Source organism: Schistocerca americana, chromosome 4 (genome assembly GCF_021461395.2).
Source record: "Schistocerca americana isolate TAMUIC-IGC-003095 chromosome 4, iqSchAmer2.1, whole genome shotgun sequence".
Lineage (NCBI taxonomy): Eukaryota > Metazoa > Arthropoda > Insecta > Orthoptera > Acrididae > Schistocerca > Schistocerca americana.
In genome coordinates this window covers 491,232,700-491,253,557 of record NC_060122.1, presented here as the reverse complement: position 1 = coordinate 491,253,557, position 20,858 = coordinate 491,232,700, and the positions used below count along the sequence as shown (strand labels likewise).

Below are 20,858 nucleotides of genomic sequence, written 5' to 3'. Positions count from 1 at the left end.
TCTGAGTGGCTCAAAGACTTCCTAAGTAATAGAACCCAGTACGTTGTCCTCGATGTTGAATGTTCATCAGAGGTGAGCGTATCATCTGGAGTGCCCCATGGAAGTGTGGTAGGTTTGCTGTTGTTTTCTATCTACATAAATGATCTGTTCGATAGGGTGGATAGCAATGTGCGGCTGTTTGCTGATGATGCTGTGGTGTATGGGAAGGTGTCGTCGTTGAGTGACTGTAGGAGGATACAAGACGATTTGGGCAGGATTTGTGATTGGTGTAAAGAATGGCAGCAACTCTAAATATAGACAAATGTAAATTAATGCAGATGAATAGGAAAAAGAATCCTGTAATGTTTGAATACTCCATTAGCAGTGTAGCGCTTGACACAGTCAAGTCGATTAAACATTTGGGCGATTCCCGGCGGGGTCAGGGATTTTCTCTGCCTCGTGAAGACTGGGTGTTGTGTGCTGTCCTTAAGTTAGTTAGGTTTAAGTAGTTCTAAGTTCTAGGGGACTGATGACCATAGATGTTAAGTCCCATAGTGCTCAGAGCCAAATATTTGGGCGTAACATTGCAGAGCAATATGAAGTGGGACAAGCATGTAATGGCAGTTGTGGGGAAGGCGTATAGTCGTCTTCAGTCCATTGGTAGAATTTTGGGAAGATGTGGTTCATCTGTAAAGGAGACCGCTTATAAAACACTAATACGACCTATCCTTGAGTACTGCTCGAGCGTTTGGGATCCCTATCACGTCGGATTGAGGGAGGACATAGAAGTAATTTAGAGACGGGCTGCTAGATTTGTTACTGGTAGGTTTGATCATCACGCGAGTGTTACGAAAATTCTTCAGGAACTCGGGTGGGAGTCTCTGGAGGAAAGGAGGCGTTCTTTTCGTGACTCGCTACTGAGGAAATTTAGAGAACCAGCATTTGAGGCTGACTGCAGTACAATTTTACTGCCGCCAACTTATATTTCGCGGAAAGGCCACAAAGATAAGAGAGAGTAGGACTCGTACAGAGGCATATAGGCACTCATTTTTCTCTCGTTCTGTTTGGGAGTGGAACAGGGAGAGAAGATCCTAGTTGTGGTACGAGGTACCCTCCGCCACGCACCGTATGGTGGATTGCGGAGTATGTATGTAGATGTAGATGTTCAATGACTGCCACTGGGGCATATATACCTCTCATGTTTATTTTTCCTCAGTTCAGAATGACTCCTGCCCTATAAGAGGGTGGGGGGGGGGGGGGGGGGGACAGGCACCAAATTCAATATATGAATGTATCAAGAATGGTTGGATGACCGAGGATCTCTTCCAAAGTGGCTGAAGCATTTTGCTAATATTGCCAGGTGACTAAGAATCATACTAGACTTTTGATTTTAGCCAATCACACTAGCCATGTGTCCCTAGAAGGCTACAACTTTTGCAAGGACAATGGAATACTAATGGTTACACTACAACCTCACTGGTCTCACAGGCTCCAATCTTTGGATGTGGCGTTTTTCCGCAGCTTGACGGCTTCATTTAATCATGAATGTGATAATTTTATGAAGCTTAGCACCCACAAGAAAATAGCACCCTATGATATTTGTCCTGTCTTTAGCAAAGCGTTCATGAGGATTTTCAACACTACAGGAATTTCTCTCTAGATCCTACCAACTTTTTAGTGACTTCATGCTTTTGCACCCAGAAGAAAAGACAGTTTTAAGACCACCAGCTGTTGAGGATTGCACCGCTAAAAATGATGAAAGTAATGAGACAGCTGTGGTTTGTTCTTGAGGGGCAGCAACTGGTGTCCTCGATGTTGTGGACAAAGAATTACAAGTTCAGCCTGTAGCTGGGCTACAATTGAAAGATATTTCTACATTAGCTGGCCCTCTTACATTGAAGAAAAAAGCCACACAACAGCATTCCTCAATTTTCACTTTGAGTCCTGACAAGGTTAGTTTAGAAACAAGTTGAAGCCTCAGAGAAAAAGTAAGTTCAGAAAGTTCACATAAAAAATAAGACCTCATCAATCTGGCATAATGAAATGTCAGAACATTTCTCTTGAGTCCTTATCAGATGATGATTTAGACCCAACATTGTACAAACTCTGTAGTGGCTAGGAGATGGATGACACTGACCCTTTCAGAGAAACTCCTGTTACAATAAACATAGGAACATTTACTGACAATGATTCCGTTTGCCTGCTCTATGGAGAGTTTGGGAAAAACAGGGAGGTGTGGTTTCAATGTGTGTTTTATAGTGGATGGGTTTATTCAGAGTGTAGTGGATGTGACGCTGCTAAAAAGTGTGTTTGTGGCTACTGCCTTGAAATTAGCGTTAAATGTGACAAATTAAGTCGATCGTGTTACAATGTTATTTTACCAATAAAAGGACTCTTGATTTTTTGCTCTTTGTTGAAACTTTAATAAGTTCTGAGATTTACATTTTTGAATTGTAAATAAATTTTTTCAGTTGTTTTATTCTTACAGAGATTTTGCCATTTTATGTGCTATATTGTACTATGCCTAACACTGCATGGTATTACATCACCCCTTGCGGTAATACCTGTAGAAATGTAAATACATTCAATATACCAAATATGAAACCATAAACATATAGGGAATTGATTGCTTGACAAAATAAGATTTCACCATTTCAGTTTGGTTCAAAAAATAAGAAATATTTTAAAAATGGCTTACGTGCGCAATATTTCCCTCCCCTCCCCCATAACACAAAATATGTGGACTACAGGAATTTAATCTCAAGTAATATGGAATGGAAGGTTGGGAAAGCCTGTAGTGAGATAATGTTAACAATGTGCCAGCCATAAGTAGCATAGTATGAGATGGACAGGGGGGGGGGGGTGAAACCTTTGAGACTATATTACCAACATGGTGGCCCATTTGCAAGCCAGTGTATGGGACAAAAATTTTGAAATGGAAAGGGAGTCACGTGGTGTATGAAAAAGGTAGAGAATCATGCAGGAAAAACATTGGTGCCTTTCAAATGAGCATGATTTTGTTCATCCTTGACTTATGACTGAGGCTTCTTTCTTACAAATGACGTGAAAACTGATAGCATTAATACAACCTAATGCATTGGGAATGCCCTGCAGAGGGTTTTAGCCAACTCCACCCAGGCAGACCACCTGTTAATGACAATGTGATGTTGGAACTTCTTGTGAAATTCCATTAAACTTGCTCTGTCACAAACAAACCAAAAGCTGCATGGATGAAACAAGAACTGTTACACTGGAATTGTTCAGTAAGGGTCCAGAGCACAGTGTTTTCTCCATACCAGGAAACTGAGGTCAGTCATATGTCAGCAGTGAAAATTTTGATCACACATAAATGGCACCATTGCAAAATGCAAATGCAAATTTCACCAAATCTCCAGATCATTAGGTGAAGTATGCAGAATGGGTGGCATGCAAGCTGGATGAAATCATCATTTCCCCATGTAATGTGCTGTTTACAAATGATGCTAATTTCTGTGTGAATGGAGAAGTGAAAAACAGTATAACAGATACTGATCAGATGTAAGCCCTTGCTGGATGAAACTGTCAAAGGTAATTGGCACATCAAAATTGATGGTTTGGTTTGGGAAATCAGGTTCTCATATTGTTGGCCCATTCTTCATACAGGATACACCAACAGCAGCCCGTTATCTGCAGTTGTTAGATAAAGGTGTCCAGCTGTCTTTGTTGTCTGAAGATGAGACATTTCTAACTTTCTTCCAACATGATGGTACACCACCTCATTATGGACTAGTTGTCTGGGCACTCATGTATACCAGTTTCTCCGGAGATGGATGGCTCATAGATGTCCATTGGAGTGGCAGCCATTTTCTCTGTATTTAAGTCCATCAGATTTCTATGCAGGAAATTGTGTATGCCGTAAAAATCAGAAATATTGCACAACTTATGGAACGGACTGTTGATTCTTGCGCTTGCATTCTGATACATGTGTTGGTTAAATTCCATGAGGAATGTGTGAGGCAGATAATAACAAACTTCAAATGTACTGGACAATATGTTGAGAACATCTTGTAACCTTTATGTGTTACAACTAGCATTTGCCTTGTTCTGTAAAAAATATAATGTAACTCAACACTGAATGAAGCTATGCTCTAAGGAACGACACATAAGAAATTTCTGAATTTAGGTGTCATAATGGGAGTTGTACTGAAAATTACTTGTCTTTTTTCATTTAGAGCACATTTTTGTAACTGGTTTTATAGTAAATAGTTTATTATAGTAGCAAGAACACTCGTCTATTCCATTAGCACAGAGCATATACCTTACAGCAGCAAGAAAGTTTTCTCTTAATAAGAAATAACCACACATATGAGAGCAGTGTATATCCAGAATAACTGTTAAAATTCTCTCTACAACATTTAAATAAAATTTTGACAATTATATACCTCAAGAAATGTACACTTTTTTCACATTGGAACTTAAGAAGGTTCAGTAAAGATGATAACATAGTAGTTTATTTCTTACTATAAACGTATGAAATGAAGTAATACTGGATGTGCAAATTGCAATTTTAACAACATTTGCACTAGAAAGTTAATTATTATTATGAATTATCATGTCAGTCTTATCATAAAAAAACATTCATTAGTGTATGCTTTCAATCAAGAGAGCAATTCCTTGGCCACCGCCAATACAAGCAGATCCAATTCCATATTTTGCTTTCCTCCTCCTGAAAAGAAAGGTTGGATTGCTTAGGACTGTTTATTTATTCATGTTTAAGCACTTTCATTTAGTCATTGGCATCACTTATACACATGTACTTATACAATAAATCTTAAGGATAATATAGAAATTTTTACTATATATATTAATATAAATTATAATGATATTAATATAAATTATAACAGATATGTCCTATAAAAATACATGTAACAATAATTAAATATAAATGTTTGCTGCCATGTATTATTCTGCCGGTTTTCGTTCTTGTGCGTGAAACAAGTGAGAGTGGATGTGAATATTTTCAGTGTTTTAAAACAAAATTTGCAAGTCTCGTCATATTCCTCAGATGCTCCCCAGTGCTTTCTTATACCAATTAAAACTTCTTTCCTCTTCAGAGAAATAGTCTGATAACCATTGCATTTGCATAAGTGAGGTGAGTGTAAGAAAAGGCATAGCAGGTATTCCATAAGAACTTGTTCAAGTTTACTTGGTAAATACGGAACTTAAATTAGCGATGTTGAGGTAGTTAATGTGGCATTCGCATGTAATTTTTTTTTAATTGAAAGAAAAGCAGAGGAGTTTAGACAAGACATCATAACAGTGATTGTCACATAGATGAAATTTTTTATCCATTTATTCTGTAGCATTTACTGAACAACCTGGGATATTCTTCAGCTATTGAATTGAATATGTTTGAGTCTCTAGCAGCTGTAGCAACGCTAGTGTCACCTGTGTAAAGTGAGGACTTAAATAACTTAGTACTGAACATTCACGTAAGCTAGTAAAATCAAAGGTCCATTCACAGAATCTTGTGGGACATTACATAATTATGAAAATGAACTTGGAAACATCTTCATTTTCACCTAAAAAGTGTATGTATGAGCTCATCCTTAAATTAAATAAAATTTTATGCTGCTCTGAACTGGTCACAGGCCACCACAATATACCTTCTAGTAGGAACAAACCTTTAATAACTCATGTGATTTTGTGCATGTAACATGCTCTTCTGCAAGTACATTTGTCAGGCAGTTCTTAGAAAATATTGCCTCGGCCAGACAGAGATTTTCCATCAGATAGCAACTTCCCTTTCATTTCTCTTTGTAGCTTCCTCAATCTAGCACCCATCCTCTTTTGCACATGTCCACAACACTCCAGTTTTGTTACCAAGGTATCGCCATGTTTTGCACCCATTCACTTTTGCACATGTCCGCAACACTCCAGTTTTGTTACGAAGGTATCGCCATGTAAAGTAAATTCTTTTTATTAACGTATTTAGAAAGAAGTTTTGTGTCAAATTATCAATCATATATGAGCATAATGTTATGTTTAGCTCTGTTTTTTTATTTTTATTTTGAGTCTCAACACTCGCACTTTTACTCTTAGGTGTTTTTAGAAGCTCCTTGGTCAAGTGACTTCTTGTGTAAACAGTGCTTCCAGATTCAGAAATAAATCTAAGTATTTGAAAACCAAACTCACCACTTTTTGTCAGCACCTGATCTTTACTGAGAATAAATAAGTTTTTTTCTCAGTAAAATACAAGACACCACAAACATTGAACTCATTAATTATATTGAAAGTTTTAGAGTCCCCATCGCCTAGGTACTTCGTATATCTAACGTTATAAATGGGCACTGACCTCTGAAAAATTTTTAGAGTTCCTCCACTGTAACATTCATAATTCTTAGAACACTGATGTTCAATATGTCCTTCACTGTTAACGTGACAGGTGTGGCAGTACTTAGATAAGCACTCAACATCAACAACTTTTCCAGTCTCCAGAGAAGTAGCACTTACAACACCATTCAAGGAATGATGTCCTCGATGTTGCCATGTCTCATTGAGTGCAACAGGAATGTCCCTGGTTCCATTAATATTTACAGTTCCTTCTACTGCACGTTTCATAGATGCTTTAGACACAACCGTCAAGGCACCTAAAAGTATTTTTATGTACTTGCTGAACCTACTGGGAGGAAGAGGAAGGTCCACCAAACCACAAAACGTTTGAGCAGCCTTTTTTCCTTTTCCTAATGTACCCATTGCATCCACTAACTTCAAATTCACATTGTATGAATTATGCACAATGTTTAAGTCAAATTCGCGGTAGATTTATTGCAGAATCTAACAAAACAACTAATTTTGATTCTAAACCCTCCCTGCTACTTTGTTGTTCAGTTATTTTCAGGCAGCCTACCTCACATTGTTTACATTTCGCCAATTCCTTTATCAAAGAAGATAAGATGCTCACATCAACAACAACAAATCCACCACAAACAGCGTCATTGTTAACACAAAAATTTGAATCACCAGGAGGTGCGCCATGTGGGAGTTTCTTCCCTGAAGAACTGATACATAGGTTACTTTCAACAGTGTGGCTTGCTTTTTTTGTGAACTGGTTACCACAGAATTTCCTTTTATTGAATTTCTTGATGTGTGGCATAGTTCGTATTTATTGCACACTAAAGGATACGTACTTCCACAAATATATGTAGCACTTGGACAACAAACATCCTTTAACATGTGGACAAACTGGTTCAGCGAAACAAAAGTAAATACTAGCAAAGATAATCATTTACAGCCACTAGAAACCTGCACTGTCATCAACATATACAATGTATCATACTATAATTGCTGGAAACAGAATGTTCACAGTTCTTTTCTAAATAATACTAGTTTCTGTAACAGAAATAAAGGGGGTGTGGCGGCATATGTGACCATAACATTAAAATTTGGTATATATAGGCCATTTTTCATTTGAAACCCTGTAATGTATATATCAATGTAAAAGGAAAGACTATAGAATTTAATAAAGTCATAAAAAATTTCGATTTTTCCACCATTTATAATTATATCCTTAATTAAAGATAATTTACAGCTAATCTGAATATTCATCAAAATGTTTACCTGAGCTCATGTACAATATGTGTGGTGATTCTAGCCCCTGATGCTGCAAGTGGATGACCTAGAGCAATAGCACCTCCGTTGACATTAAGTTTATCAATATCCAGTTTCAGTTCTTCCTGGCAGGCCATTACCTGGGCACCAAATGCTTCATTGATCTGTAAGTCAGTAAGGACAGTTATTTTTCTGTAGTCCTAAGTAAATAGGCAGTTTGATTGTTTGAAAGTGCGTGTAATTATTACTTGGTAGAGACAGTGCACAGGTTATATGCAATAATTTGATCCAAAGAACATAGTTAACATTTTTTCCCTTGAAATCTACTCACATCAACCAGGTCAATATCCGCTAAAGATTTTCGAGAAACCTTCAACAGATTTTGTATTGCAGGTGCAGGACCAATACCCATTATGCTGGGATCAACTCCAGCAACAGAGTAACCAACTAGGCGGGCAAGAGGTTGGTAATTATATTCCTTGCAAGCTTCTTCACTGGCAATTATCACAGCTCCAGCACCATCACATATACCCTGTTAATAGATACAGGAAAGTTAATAAAAATATAAGTATCATCTTAATAAAATATATATTTAAATCAACCAGTAACAGAGAAACAAGAAGCTCAGTAACACTTGATGATGACTGTGTTCTCTTGTATATTTCAGAGTTGCTTCTGCACCAGAAGTATCACATAAAGTAAATTTATGAGAAGAGGCCTATACATTTAGGTCAGGCATAAAAATAAGTTGCTATTTATTCATTCATTAAATATTTGTAGATAAATATTGTTTCTATATAGTAAATGAAAATGTGCAATGATGAGTATTCTTAGGAAAACGAATTGTGAGGGAACAGTGTTAATCAGCACACTTATTCTAATCAAATCCAGCTTGTAAAAGACATAGTTTCAGTTTATGCATGATACAGGACTATTGCAAAATATGAGAATGCGGTGCATGTAACTGGAGCAGCAACCTTCAAACAGCAAAAACTTTGAAACATATGAAGTATTTTTGTTATCTTTAGTTAATGTTGGATTTCACCTGATACTACAAAAAAGAAAAAGGGAAGACTAGTGCTTAGTGTTTCATTTATGATAAAGTCATTACAAATGGCATACATCAGAGGTAGGAACTGTCAGAATAGTTTTGAAAACAACTATCTTAATATTTTTCTAAATCAATCTAAGAAACCCCAAAAACAAGATCACTGGACGTAAAACACGTGCCGAATACCAGTAGGACACTATGGTTCATGATGGACACAGCCTTCTGGTGATCAGCTACAGAACTTTACCAAAGAGCTGTATGCAGGTGTGTCATTGCAACATTTCCCAAATGAAATCAATTTTTGCTAGCCTTTCCTCTGAATTATGCTTCCTATTACTTAGTGTGGACAGACATCAGTTAGTAAATTTTGATCCTAAATCAGTTATTACATTCAATGAATAAAACAAAGTAACTGCCATTCCTACTTCCTTTGATGGCTTCTTTGCGGCAAAAAAATTAGTTATGAGACAAATGAACAGCACATGCACAAGTAAAATACAAAACGTTATCATTGCTCTTTTGGCAATAGCAACAGATGCTGCCAAAGTTTATAGAAACGTAAATGGAAGTAGTATCAAACACTTTGCAGGGAATCAATATCTCTTACCGATGCAGAACCTGCAGTAACGACTCCACCTTTTTTAAAAACTGGAGGAAGAGCTGCTAGCCCTTCAGCTGTAGAGAATGGTCTAGGATGCTCATCAACATTCACAACTTCTTCACCTTTCCTTGTTTTTATGGTAACTGGAGCTAATTCTTCCTTAAAGTAACCTTTTTCATTGGCTGTAATAAACAAAAAGAGTTTCATAACAGTTCAAGTTAAAAGTAAGTTTAAATTGGCTCTTGGCTCCATACACTCAGTGTATACATACATACACAGCCTAAACTCTTTTTATACAAGGAATATTAGATACTCATATGATCAATACCTCAATGGAGTAAGTATACTGATTTCTTGTTTAGCAAACAAAGCTCAGCACTCTTTGCCCTGAACACAACTTATAATTTTTGATAGGCCTTCAAAACTGAAATCTTTGTCTGAAGCATTAGAAATGCTTGCTCTCCCAAGTCAGCAAAAGTCTACCAGTAAATGATGTGTCAATAAAAACCTTTTCATATTAATAGGGATATTCAAAATCTTGTCTCAGATACGGAAAACAGATACAAATCTTGTAAAGTCTTTAGCCCATCTTAAGGGGCTCCGGAAAGCCTCAAAATCATGAAATGTTCAATTTTTACTTTTTTGCGTTTTCTGAATCTGCAGACTATTACCTTTTAATAGATATATAATTTATTCAATTCCGAAGACTACAACTATTTTTAAATTTTTTTTTGAAATGTGTTCTACATGGGCGTGACCCACTGTGGCGCTGTTAAACTGCTGTCAAATGGTGTTATTATTAACGTCCGTGTTCATCAGGTACATTTTAGTGATGTGAGATAAAGTATGTGTTGTGGCTAACCTGTGATGGTTCAATATATATCGCTGGTGTGATTGTCGATTGTTTCATGTTTATTTACTCTGTCTTTATCTCGAAAATATTCGTAATTAATTCTGTTTCTTGAGTCTCTGTTTTGTTGAAGTATAATAATGAGTAAAAGTAAAGTTATTAGAAATCCTCTGAAGGCTTTTAAGAAAAGGAGAAATGTTGGAAAGCCAAAGGTATGTGTTATTACTGTAAACAATAAAGACGATAACCAAGTGAGTGAACCTAACCTCTCAAGTACACCTGCCCTTAGCAGTCAAAGTGGGAAAGAAAATACTTAACAGAAGAAGCTTGGTTCAATGAGTGAAAACTATGAATGTTTTATGAGCGAATCGGATGTGAATGAAATATTTGATATGTCGGTTCTCAAAGGAATTTTTTCAAACTGTGTAAGATGTATTCATTGTAGTGAAGTTGGTCTGGAACTCTCCTTAATAAAGCACGTAGGACTTGCTAGTGAAATACAACTGAAATGTGATAAGTGTTCATACATGACCACCTTTTGGAACAGTGTTGCAGTAACTGCAACTGAAGAAAATGGTAGCAAAATCTACGAACACAACAACGAGCGATGCTTGCCTTAGAGCAAGGAACGCCTTCGGGCTGCAGACAGGGCTGTAAAGAGTCTAGAAATACAAGCAAGAGTAAACAGGAGGAGGAACAAGAGGAAGCTGGAGGAGGAGTTTGCAGAGGATGAAGATAATCCATCCTATGGACCTGGAATGCACTAAAAAGTTAATCCAATCTTTGTCGCTCGATTCCCAAAACATTTATTTTCTCATACTAATTACATGTTTTCTAAGGATCTTCCAAACATATTTGTTTCAAACTTTCAGTAAATGTTACACAGTACCTTCTGCATAATTTAACACAGCCTTTTCGAAAAAACTGTATATTTTTGAATATATAAATAAAAAATTGCAAACAAAAGTTGTGAATTTTCATTACAATTGAAAAAAAATCATCTTTAATAACTGACCTAAAATTCTGTAAAATCCCTGTGTTAAGTTGTAGCCCATATTCCAATAAATAATCTGTAAAAGGTTCAACTTCCTACTTCAAATACTTTGTGAGGAAAGATGTAATTTATAAGCGTTATTTTAACATTGCAAGTATAGGGCGTTCCAGAGCCCCTTAAAATCATGTACCTTCAAACACAGAAGATGTTTAAAACATGATAATTATAAACATTTTAATTAGAGAATATTTATAAGAAAATATAGGATGAAAAGATTGTAAGTGCTAGGAAGACAGAGAAAACGCTAAAGATAAATGTAAAAATTAAGATGTGAGAGAGGCTGTTTTCGTCTGTTGAGTTTGAAAGTGCTAATGTTGAAAACTTAAAAGTCCAAGTGTGTCAGGTCCTTGATGTTCAACATTTTCAGCAATAGATTTTGGCTGCTATTGGCCTAGTTTTGCCTAAGGGAAGTACTTGTGATTGAAAACTTGATAATGGTCACGTCAGTACAAAATAAAGATCTATATCTGTCTGTGTTTCTATCACAGATCTCACTTTCCTAATTGTGTGTTTCCCAAATGAGTGTGCTGGAATGTATAGTAGTAGTGGATTGGATAGGGAAAATTGTTCAGCATGGCCCTCAGTTTAGGAAATAGCAAAGGCATTTTCATGTGTGTCTTAACTGCTAACAACCATGTTAACTCAGTTGGAAGAAGGGTAAAAAATTATTATGATTAAAGGTGGTACAGGTTTTAGAAGTGTTGGCCTTATTCCAATGTAACATTAAAAAAAATTATATCGCCTCATACCAGATGATTCGTAGGCTTAAGCATTTTAACTATGAAGAAGACATGGTGGTAACACACTGGACTTGCATTCAAGAAAACAGTGGGTCAAACCCCTATCTGACTACTGAGATTTAGGTTTTCTGTAGTTTCTCAAAACCCTTAAGGCAAATCTCAGGATAGTTTCTTTGAAAATGATACTGCTGATTTTCTTCTCTATCTATTTATTCCCCATTCAATTTTTTGCTGTACTTGAGAAATAAAGGCAGTCTCTCTCTCTCTCTCTCTCTCTCTCTCTCTCTCTCTCTCTCACACACACACACACACGCCAAAAGTACTAGGCTGCTGATTAGGCTTACCATTCTTCCAAAGCATCTGTGATCGAAGGGCAAACTTGTCAACATTCTCCCTGGTTAATTTATACTTTACAGCTAAGTTCTCCGCTGTCATAGCCATATTTAAATTACAATATGTGTCTGTGAGACCAGCCCAGAAGGAGTCTTCAAATTCAATTTTGGTTCCAAGAGGTGCTCCAAACCTGACATTACGCACAAAATATGGTGTCTGACTCATATTTTCAGCTCCTCCAGTTAAGACCACTTTTGATTCACCCACAAGTATGCTCTGAAAGCAGAATTATTTGAGGTATTAAAACATTGATGGACAATACAGTAAAATTAATTTAAGACACTTATGTGCTGCTAAAAGATATTGATTCAGTTTTTGATACCTAGGATTGTAGGGACTACTTTTCTAGGGTGACTGAAACAGCCATTGTGTAATTCTGTCACAGATACCAGTATCAATACTGCACAGTCAGTAATCACACACTATGCCAGATTTCCTCAAGGACATTATTACTTTTGTGCTTACATTATTACTGTATTACTAAGTCTACGCCATTCACCAGCTGCTGGTGGATGGTCTACATCAAAAATTATACAATTTGTATGTGCAAATAATATGTAACAATACAAAAAATTTTAACAGGTTAAGCATTTTACTATGCATATAGTACGTTTAATCTGCTACTGACATCACTAGTTTTGGAGAAAGTTCCTTAAATTCATTCACTTTCTTCACAGTAAAAAAACATGACAATATATTTCCACTCATTGCTCTCGTGAAAGCTTGTTTCCAAAAATTATAATTTTTAAACACAACATAAGAGATAAAAGTAATTCCAATATTTTTTGCTTTATTGGAATGGCGTGCAGCTATATAACAAGCTACCACCATCAATGGAAGACTTACCAGTGACGTTTTTGATGACCACCTTCATAAGCTGTTAGTTGGTAAGTGTGTGTATAGTGCTAAGGAATTTTAATGTACATAGTAAAGCTCCTCATCCCCATGCATTGTTCTAACCTGTCACCTACTGTCAAAATTAAGCTAAGAAGGAAATAAAAATTCAATATTGTGTATTCCATGAACTGTTTAAGGGTATGCAAAGTTTGGCATTTGTACAACATAGAGTCTTTATAGTTTACTTACCAGTTCCAAGTGCACCACTTCAATTTGACAGCTATAAAGCAAATTTCTAACACTAAGATGATGACTGTTAAATATGTTGTAGAATTTGATTTGTAAAATTGTCTGTTTCAACATATGATGGCTAACAACAAATAAATAAATGAAATATTTTTTCATTAAAGTTGATTCCTTTATGCAAGCTTTTGTTGGAGTCATAAAATAAGAGAAAAATGTATATATAATAAAAATTATATATCCACAATGATTGTGGACCTGATGAACTTCATAAATCAGAGTAAATTATTTTTTAAATTCAAATTTGTCAATGTTATTGGATTAGCCTTTAAGTGCATAAACTTAAGCTTTTTCAATGAAAAATTGATTGTTTGCATCATGCACCAAAAAGGAAATAGCATAAGCTCTTACTAATTTGGAAAACATAGCTTTATACATGATTCGATGTAGAATTCTACGGCAGAATTTATTTTGTTTCCACTGTTTGAAAATGAGCAAAGGTCAGTCTCTTGAATTTACAACTTATACATACACGTTGCCAGTAATGAAAGGAAATTAAAAATTAACACCTTGTATGTCATTTTTTGTAAGTTATGTGAAAATAATACTGCAAATGACATTACCAAGGGAGGAGGGTGCGAGGGAGGGAGGGGTGGAAGGAAGGAAAACAAACTGCTTCTCAAGTTACAGTACTACTTCTTGCTCAGTTACACGAGTAAATTGAAAACTGCAAAGGACAATTATTATCAGTGCAGTATATGAATGGAGACCTGCTTACGAAGAACATCATTACTGCTATTCTAGTGATATAGACTTTCTATTATTAGATCTAATTAATCAGATAAGATATGGCTAATTCATACTACTGTAAAAATGTATGGTTTCAATTTCTTTCGTATTATTATTTCTCTTTGTATATATTTTCGATCTAAAGCTCTACACACTATGTGCTCACAGTTGTCTTCCTTGTTGTCAGTTTTACTGAAAACAGGAGAGTTGTATTAATGGCTTACAGTTATAATACTACTACTACAGAATCTGAATCATTTAATACTTCGTAATCTTATCCATTTGTAGATTAAAATTGCAAAACAGTGACATAGTAACTACTATTGTCACAAATCCAGCAGCTGGAGAGGTGTCTCTCATACCCCATATACCAATTATTACAACCGATCTTCCCGTTCGTTATAAGTGATATCAGTTCCCAGTCAAGGTTCCATTTAAAATAGCAGTAAACAAGGCTCAAGATCAGAGACATGGTAAGAGAATAGAGAAGGGGAGGAGAAAATGGACATAGAGAGGGAGGAAGAGGAGACTGGCAGAGAGAGTGGCGGGGGGAGGGGTTGGAGGAAATGGACAAAGAGAGAAGGGAGAAGGAAATGGGCGCAGAGAAGGGCAGGAAGGAGTCCAGGATGTATATCCAATTCCCATACATATTAAGCAATTGTGGAGCATTGCTGGTTTCATTAGTGAAGTACAAAGGTAACAATGAATAACAACAGTGAAAATTCATGGGTGGAATAATATGTAAAATAAAGGAAATGCAATGATTCACCAATATCTGACTGTATACTGCATAGAAACACACAACAGGAAATTATTTATACTATCTTCCAAGCTCGTGCTCTTTCTCTAGATGTACACACATTCACACACACAACACCACAGACATTCCAACACATACACCTGTAGCCACAGTGAGTCTCACTATGGCCACGGATGTGTGAGTTTGGGTGTCTGTGGGGTCGTATGTGGGTGTGTGTACTGCTACAAGTTTACTAGACAAAGGGCAAAAGCTGGTAGGAATGGTTTTATGTTGTGTGTTTCTGTGTGCAGCACATCAGTCAGTTGACAGCTGAAGGTAACAAAGAAATTTTGTGGGATCCCTGTCCTTTTGAACTGCACCAGTAAGCACTCATTAAAGACTTTTCCATCAGAATATAGAAACCCACCTACGCAAAGAAGCAAAGGCTACATTTTTTTGTGTCTTCCATTCTGTTTACGTATAAGCCTTCTGCAGTTTACTTCAGACTGGTTTTTATCATTACTTGTGAAATGACATACAGAATAAATATACTCCAAAAAGAAAGCAAGACTCTGTAGAAGTCTGTGCAAGTTTTTCAGTTCTCTACATTACACAAATTCTTGTTGCTCATTGTAGAGCCCATAAAATATACTAGTTTCTTATTTCTACAAATGTCTAGGGCATAATATAAACATCATCTCACCTGAGCGCCACTGACAATGGATTGAAAACCAGATCCACAGAGCCGATTTATGCTCATGGCATGCCTGTCTATTGGGACACCACTGTATAAAGCAGCATGTCGAGCTATCAGTATTCCATCTGCTGATGAAACCTGTAAAATAAGATTTGTTCATCACCTGTAATATAATTTTGAACATAACATGCCAATATGTATAATATTCTTACCCTATACAATACAATTAAATTAGAAGTATCTAGTAATTTGAAATGCACAGTTAAAGCTGTATGAGTATTTTTAGCTTCTTATTTTTAAAACAAATTGCCACAAATACACATTCAACTACATATTTTATGATTACTACAGATTTTACACATATTACTACATTTCAGGTTGACATGCTGAAACTGAACTCTAAGAAAACCCAAATGTGGATATCCCCATCATTTTTACCTATATTCTAATTTATGTTCATCAATTTTTTTATTATTATCAGAATATTTCTTTTATTTTACTCCTGAGATTCTCATCATGCATGTAACTGATGCAGACTCTTGGTGCATCTGTCTGCCTATGATGTTGATTACCCATTGAATGCTAGCAGTTTCAATTTAAGTGTCTGCTTCTGCCTTTTTATGATGCTGTGTTACTGTTGCTTTTCTTGATGAAAATAAATTTGCAACAATTTAAAGATACTGTTCTTTTGAAACTTTCTGTAATTTATCAGTGTGGAGATAAATATTTGTAATACCTTAATTAAGAAAAACTTTATTATTGTTTTCTTTTTTATTCAAAACAAGGTTCTTTTTATTTTTATTATATTTTTTATTACCATGGATTTGGTTGTAGAGGGAGAAGAATTGGTGGAAGAGCGATGGAAAGGGAGTGGAAGATTTCTGCTTCTCCTTTCTGATACACACATAAAAAGAAACATTCCCCTGTTTCCATGTCAGTGTATATTGAGAATCACTGTGTAGGCAAAAAATAAAGACACTTCTGTCAAGAAGATGTGGCACCACTGTGAAGTATAGTTATGGATACCTATAGCACTGATATCCATCTACATCAATATTTTGAAAGCCACTGGTGCAGGGAACTTTGTCCCAATTTCAGCAACACTATCCTCCTACATTTGTGTATGTAGGTGGGGAAAAATGTACCCACGGATTGCAAAATAGGCACCATAATCTGAACTTTTGAGGAATAGAAATAAATGTTGTAACTATAGACATATCACATTCAGATTTCAAGTGGATAAACTTTGTGAAAGAATTATAGAGTATAAGATCAGACTCCTTATTAAAGAAAATCTTTTGGAATGACTATATGGATTCAAGAAGGGAAAATCAACAACTCATTTAATTTTTGCTCTCTGCCAATAAATGGTAAAATACTACGAACATCACTGAGACCAGTGGTTATCCTTCCTGAATTAAAGAAAGCATTTGATGCTTTAAACAGGAGAAAAGGTATGCAGAACGCCCAAGAAAATTTGAATATGGGCTGACATGGTACACAGGATGAAGAATTTATATGAAGACACAGTAAAGTCAAAACACCCTTGAGAATGACCTAAACATTTGGAATGAAGTAAGGGTTAAGGTAAGGTGCTGTTCTATCTCCTATTCTTTTTGTCACTGTAGCATACGAGATCCAGACAAAGGTATACCAAATCCTGGGGATGGAAAAATGAAATCCATATGTCTGTGGGATGATTCTAAAGAAGACGTTCGAGGTCAAACGAACTCTCAGTCAGTAGCTGCTGAAGTATATGGCCTCATCTTCAACCAGGAAAAAAGTGAGGTGATAGATGTGAAAAGACACAGGCAACCAATGGGACATGTTGAAATGGAGAGGAAACAGCTACAGGTGACCTATCATTTTGTCACCAATACTGGTTCTATAGTCAAAGATCTCACTCACAGAATTCAAGCAGTAATAACTTCTATCAAACAGTTAAAGATCTAATATAGAACAACAAAGCACCATTTAATTGTAAGAGGGTCATCTATGAAACCTATTACATGTTCATTTTGCTATATGGTTGTGAAAGATGAACCTTGAAAGTAAATACATTACCAGAATTCAGGCAGTTAGAAGAGTTTCAGACAGAGCATGTGACATGGAGTGATTCAATCCGAAATAAGAATGTCTGATAATAGGCTGAAGACAATGAAGGTAACAGTGACATGACTGTGAAGCAAAATAACCTCACATTGGCTGAGATGCTGTGGACATATATGACATGTGAATTCTAACAGACTACCAAGATTAGAGTGTGACTTGGGACCCAGAGACAAAAGACCAAGAGAAAGACCGACACTAAGGTATAAGAATATGCTGAAACCTGACATCAGGCAGAGAGGACATACATGGGACAACATCGAAGAGGGAGAGAAGTATAAGAACCATAATTCATAGAGAAGCCTTGTCAGCTGACCCTTCAAACATTGTGGAATGATCTGCCAAGGTGATAAGATGATGATGAAGGTGATGATGATAATGGGAATATCTCAATACAATTCCTAATCTCTCTTACCTTGTTCTAATAGTCTGTGTGAGATATCCAATGGGGACACTAGGTCAGTTGCTCATTTCAAGAGAATTATCAAATTTCTGTTATATCTGTTGTTAGACCTATTTGATAAGTAATTTATAGGTTAATTCATTAGAAGATAAAATTACAATGGATAGTCCAGTTGAATCACAAGAGTCCAAAGACGAGGACCATACTCAAACCTTAAGTTATGGGGAAAGACTATTAGGTCAGTGACTACTACAGTGATAATAATTGCTGTCATACTTGAGCTTTGAGACTTCAAAATGAGACTGAAGAAGGTAAGAATGACCAATTTTATCTATCTCTATGAGTGATAGAAATAGTTACAGATCCCTTGTGTATTATAAGATTCAAATGGATTTCAATTATTTAAAAAAGTATCCAGGGAAGATAAGACGAAAACAAGAAGCTAAACTGTTTTGAGGAGATCTGAAGACAAATAAATGAACAAATATCACCTGAAACACAACTTTTTATTACTGACAACTGGTTTCAACTGACACTGATGATCATTTCAAAGTCTGGGGCTGTAAAGGGCAGTTCATGAACAGTAGTGTAAAATTCCAGTATTGGTGACAGATATTAAGAGCCACATTTTCAAAAATAGTTGTAATTACGTTGAACTGGCAGCTAATACTTTTTCAAAATTTTTCAAACAAGGCTCTTTCTTCAGTTGGGTGTTATACAAGCATGCTGCATTTCATTAGTCAGTAAAAGGCAAGGAGTATCATTAACAGTAGTAAGAGGCAAGGAGTATCATTGAAAGTAATAAGAGTATCTCAAATCCAACTGCAAAAATTTTACATTTGATTTTCTCTTAAGCTTTGCATGAGATTCTATCTTATTATCTAAGACCTTGACAGTTCTTCTTATCTTGTCTTTTGCTTCCCCTCCCCAACAACCATCGCCATCTCTTTACAAATAAGAAAAAATTAATATAAAAGTTGGAGATTTGAAATCAACATTTTCATCTTACTGTGAAATTAATTTGCAAGTCTAAATTTTTGTGAAAATGTATTTAACTTTTTGTTAATATGGTAATGACAAGTTACAATCACATGCGTATTTCCACGAGGCACAAAAATTATCTTTGCAAGCATTGAACACTTACAGACAGAACATGTCCAATTACTGTAGAATCTATCTGTTCTGGTTTGACGTTCCCAGCTTCCATTGCTGCTTTTGCTGCTACTGTTTGGAGCTCTACCGCTTTCTTTTGAACAAATTTCCCACCCATAGTTCCAAATGGTGTTCTTTTGGCAGCAACAATAAAAATTCCTGTGAGAAGAAATCTGAGATAATTTATTTTATTCAATTTTCCATTGTTAACTGTATGTATTATTGTTAAATACAATGCAGGAAAAAACTTATGAACTGCATTAGAAGCATGTCCTTTTCCACAATTATGCTAATTATTATATTAAATGGTAGCAATGACACAAAGATTGCTCTTGTTGTGCAGTATATAATGTAGTGTTCTGTCAACTGGAGAGTAGTCTTACTTATTCACTCATGATTTTTGTGCTACAAATTTGCTGTTTTTATATTTCTCATAAGTTCTTTTGAGTTGGTGTACAACCTGTATGAATGGCGGTAGTGTTGCTTCTGACTGATTCATAAAACAAATCTAATGTGTGGAATGTAATTCCATGTAATGACCATGGAGTATCATTTCCTTGTGGTTTCAAAGAGATATTTGTTAATAAATCTGAACTTCTTTTTTCGGCAATTAAAAAAAAGAACAAGAAGTGTTGATTTAAATACAAAATTTTCATCTTAGGGCTCACTGTGAGTGTTATGAATATCAACTGAAAATACAAATTACCATACCCAGTCACATTTTTAATTCTTCATACTATTTGTTTGGAGGATTTTACTTCCATCATCAAGCAGATTTATTTCATATGTTTCAAAGTCATAGAAATTGATTATCTGTGTCTCATCAACTGAAATAAATCCACTGTTTGATGAAGATCTGTCTCTATAAAGAGACAGGTTAAAATATTTTTTTATTTTCAACTGGAAAGTAGTATACTCCTCTGTGCTATTCTTTAATTTTATTTTATATCAGGACTGATCATTACGATTTCTCTCTCAGCATTTCTTGGGTGGTTAGGTATTAATATTCCCTAACAATCTACCAGAATTGTTTGGAATATTGGAAAATTTATCCCTATGTTCTATGATATTCTTCCCCCCTCCCTCCCCGAACAGCTGGCATACATGTCCAACTACTAGAAGGACAATATTTTTTAGGTAACAGAAAGAAAGGCAGATAAGGTCAAGTGTGGCAAACAAGGAAATTGTGGAACTGTTTCAAAATGTAAGTCATATACATTTGTCATCATGGTGATGGCCAATGTGTGTAGTCCTCAGGGTGCAAAAACATTTTCCCACCCAAGCGACTTATCATTTGGCATCTCCCAACTGCATCCCTTTTCCCCTGTTGTGGGCGGCCTATGCCAAATGTTCAGTGATGAAAGCAAGGGAGATACTTATAATGGTGAGCAAGTGCAAGTAATTGCAATTGAACTGGGGAAAGTAGTATGCCCAATTTTGAAGGAGCTATCACTCCTTTTTAGGGACATTGCTCAGCAACAAGACAAAGGCTCTGAGCTGGCCCATATTAAAATGCATTTAAGAAAGGCAAAGACCATTAAGCCATATCTTGTAAGAGGTAATGTTTTATGCTGGTAGCTCAAGGACATCAACGCAAAAAAAAAAAAAAAAAATACATTGCCATTGGATCC

The 20,858-nt window shown here is 35.9% G+C and overlaps 1 protein-coding gene across 1 annotated transcript in view; it reads right to left on the bottom strand.

Moving 5' to 3' along the window:
- Positions 1 to 4,209: 4,209 nt before the first annotated feature.
- LOC124613022 (3-ketoacyl-CoA thiolase, mitochondrial-like) overlaps positions 4,210 to 20,858 on the bottom strand; it is a 41,970-nt gene continuing 25,321 nt past the window's right edge. The window contains exons 2-8 of the mRNA XM_047141579.1: positions 19,220 to 19,386; positions 15,570 to 15,701; positions 12,210 to 12,474; positions 9,228 to 9,403; positions 7,901 to 8,101; positions 7,579 to 7,733; positions 4,210 to 4,684 (exon numbers count right to left, since the gene is read on the bottom strand). Of these exons, the coding sequence (XP_046997535.1) occupies positions 4,600 to 4,684; positions 7,579 to 7,733; positions 7,901 to 8,101; positions 9,228 to 9,403; positions 12,210 to 12,474; positions 15,570 to 15,701; positions 19,220 to 19,386 (1,181 nt within the window). The 3' untranslated portion in view covers positions 4,210 to 4,599. The remainder of the gene's footprint in view (positions 4,685 to 7,578; positions 7,734 to 7,900; positions 8,102 to 9,227; positions 9,404 to 12,209; positions 12,475 to 15,569; positions 15,702 to 19,219; positions 19,387 to 20,858) is intronic.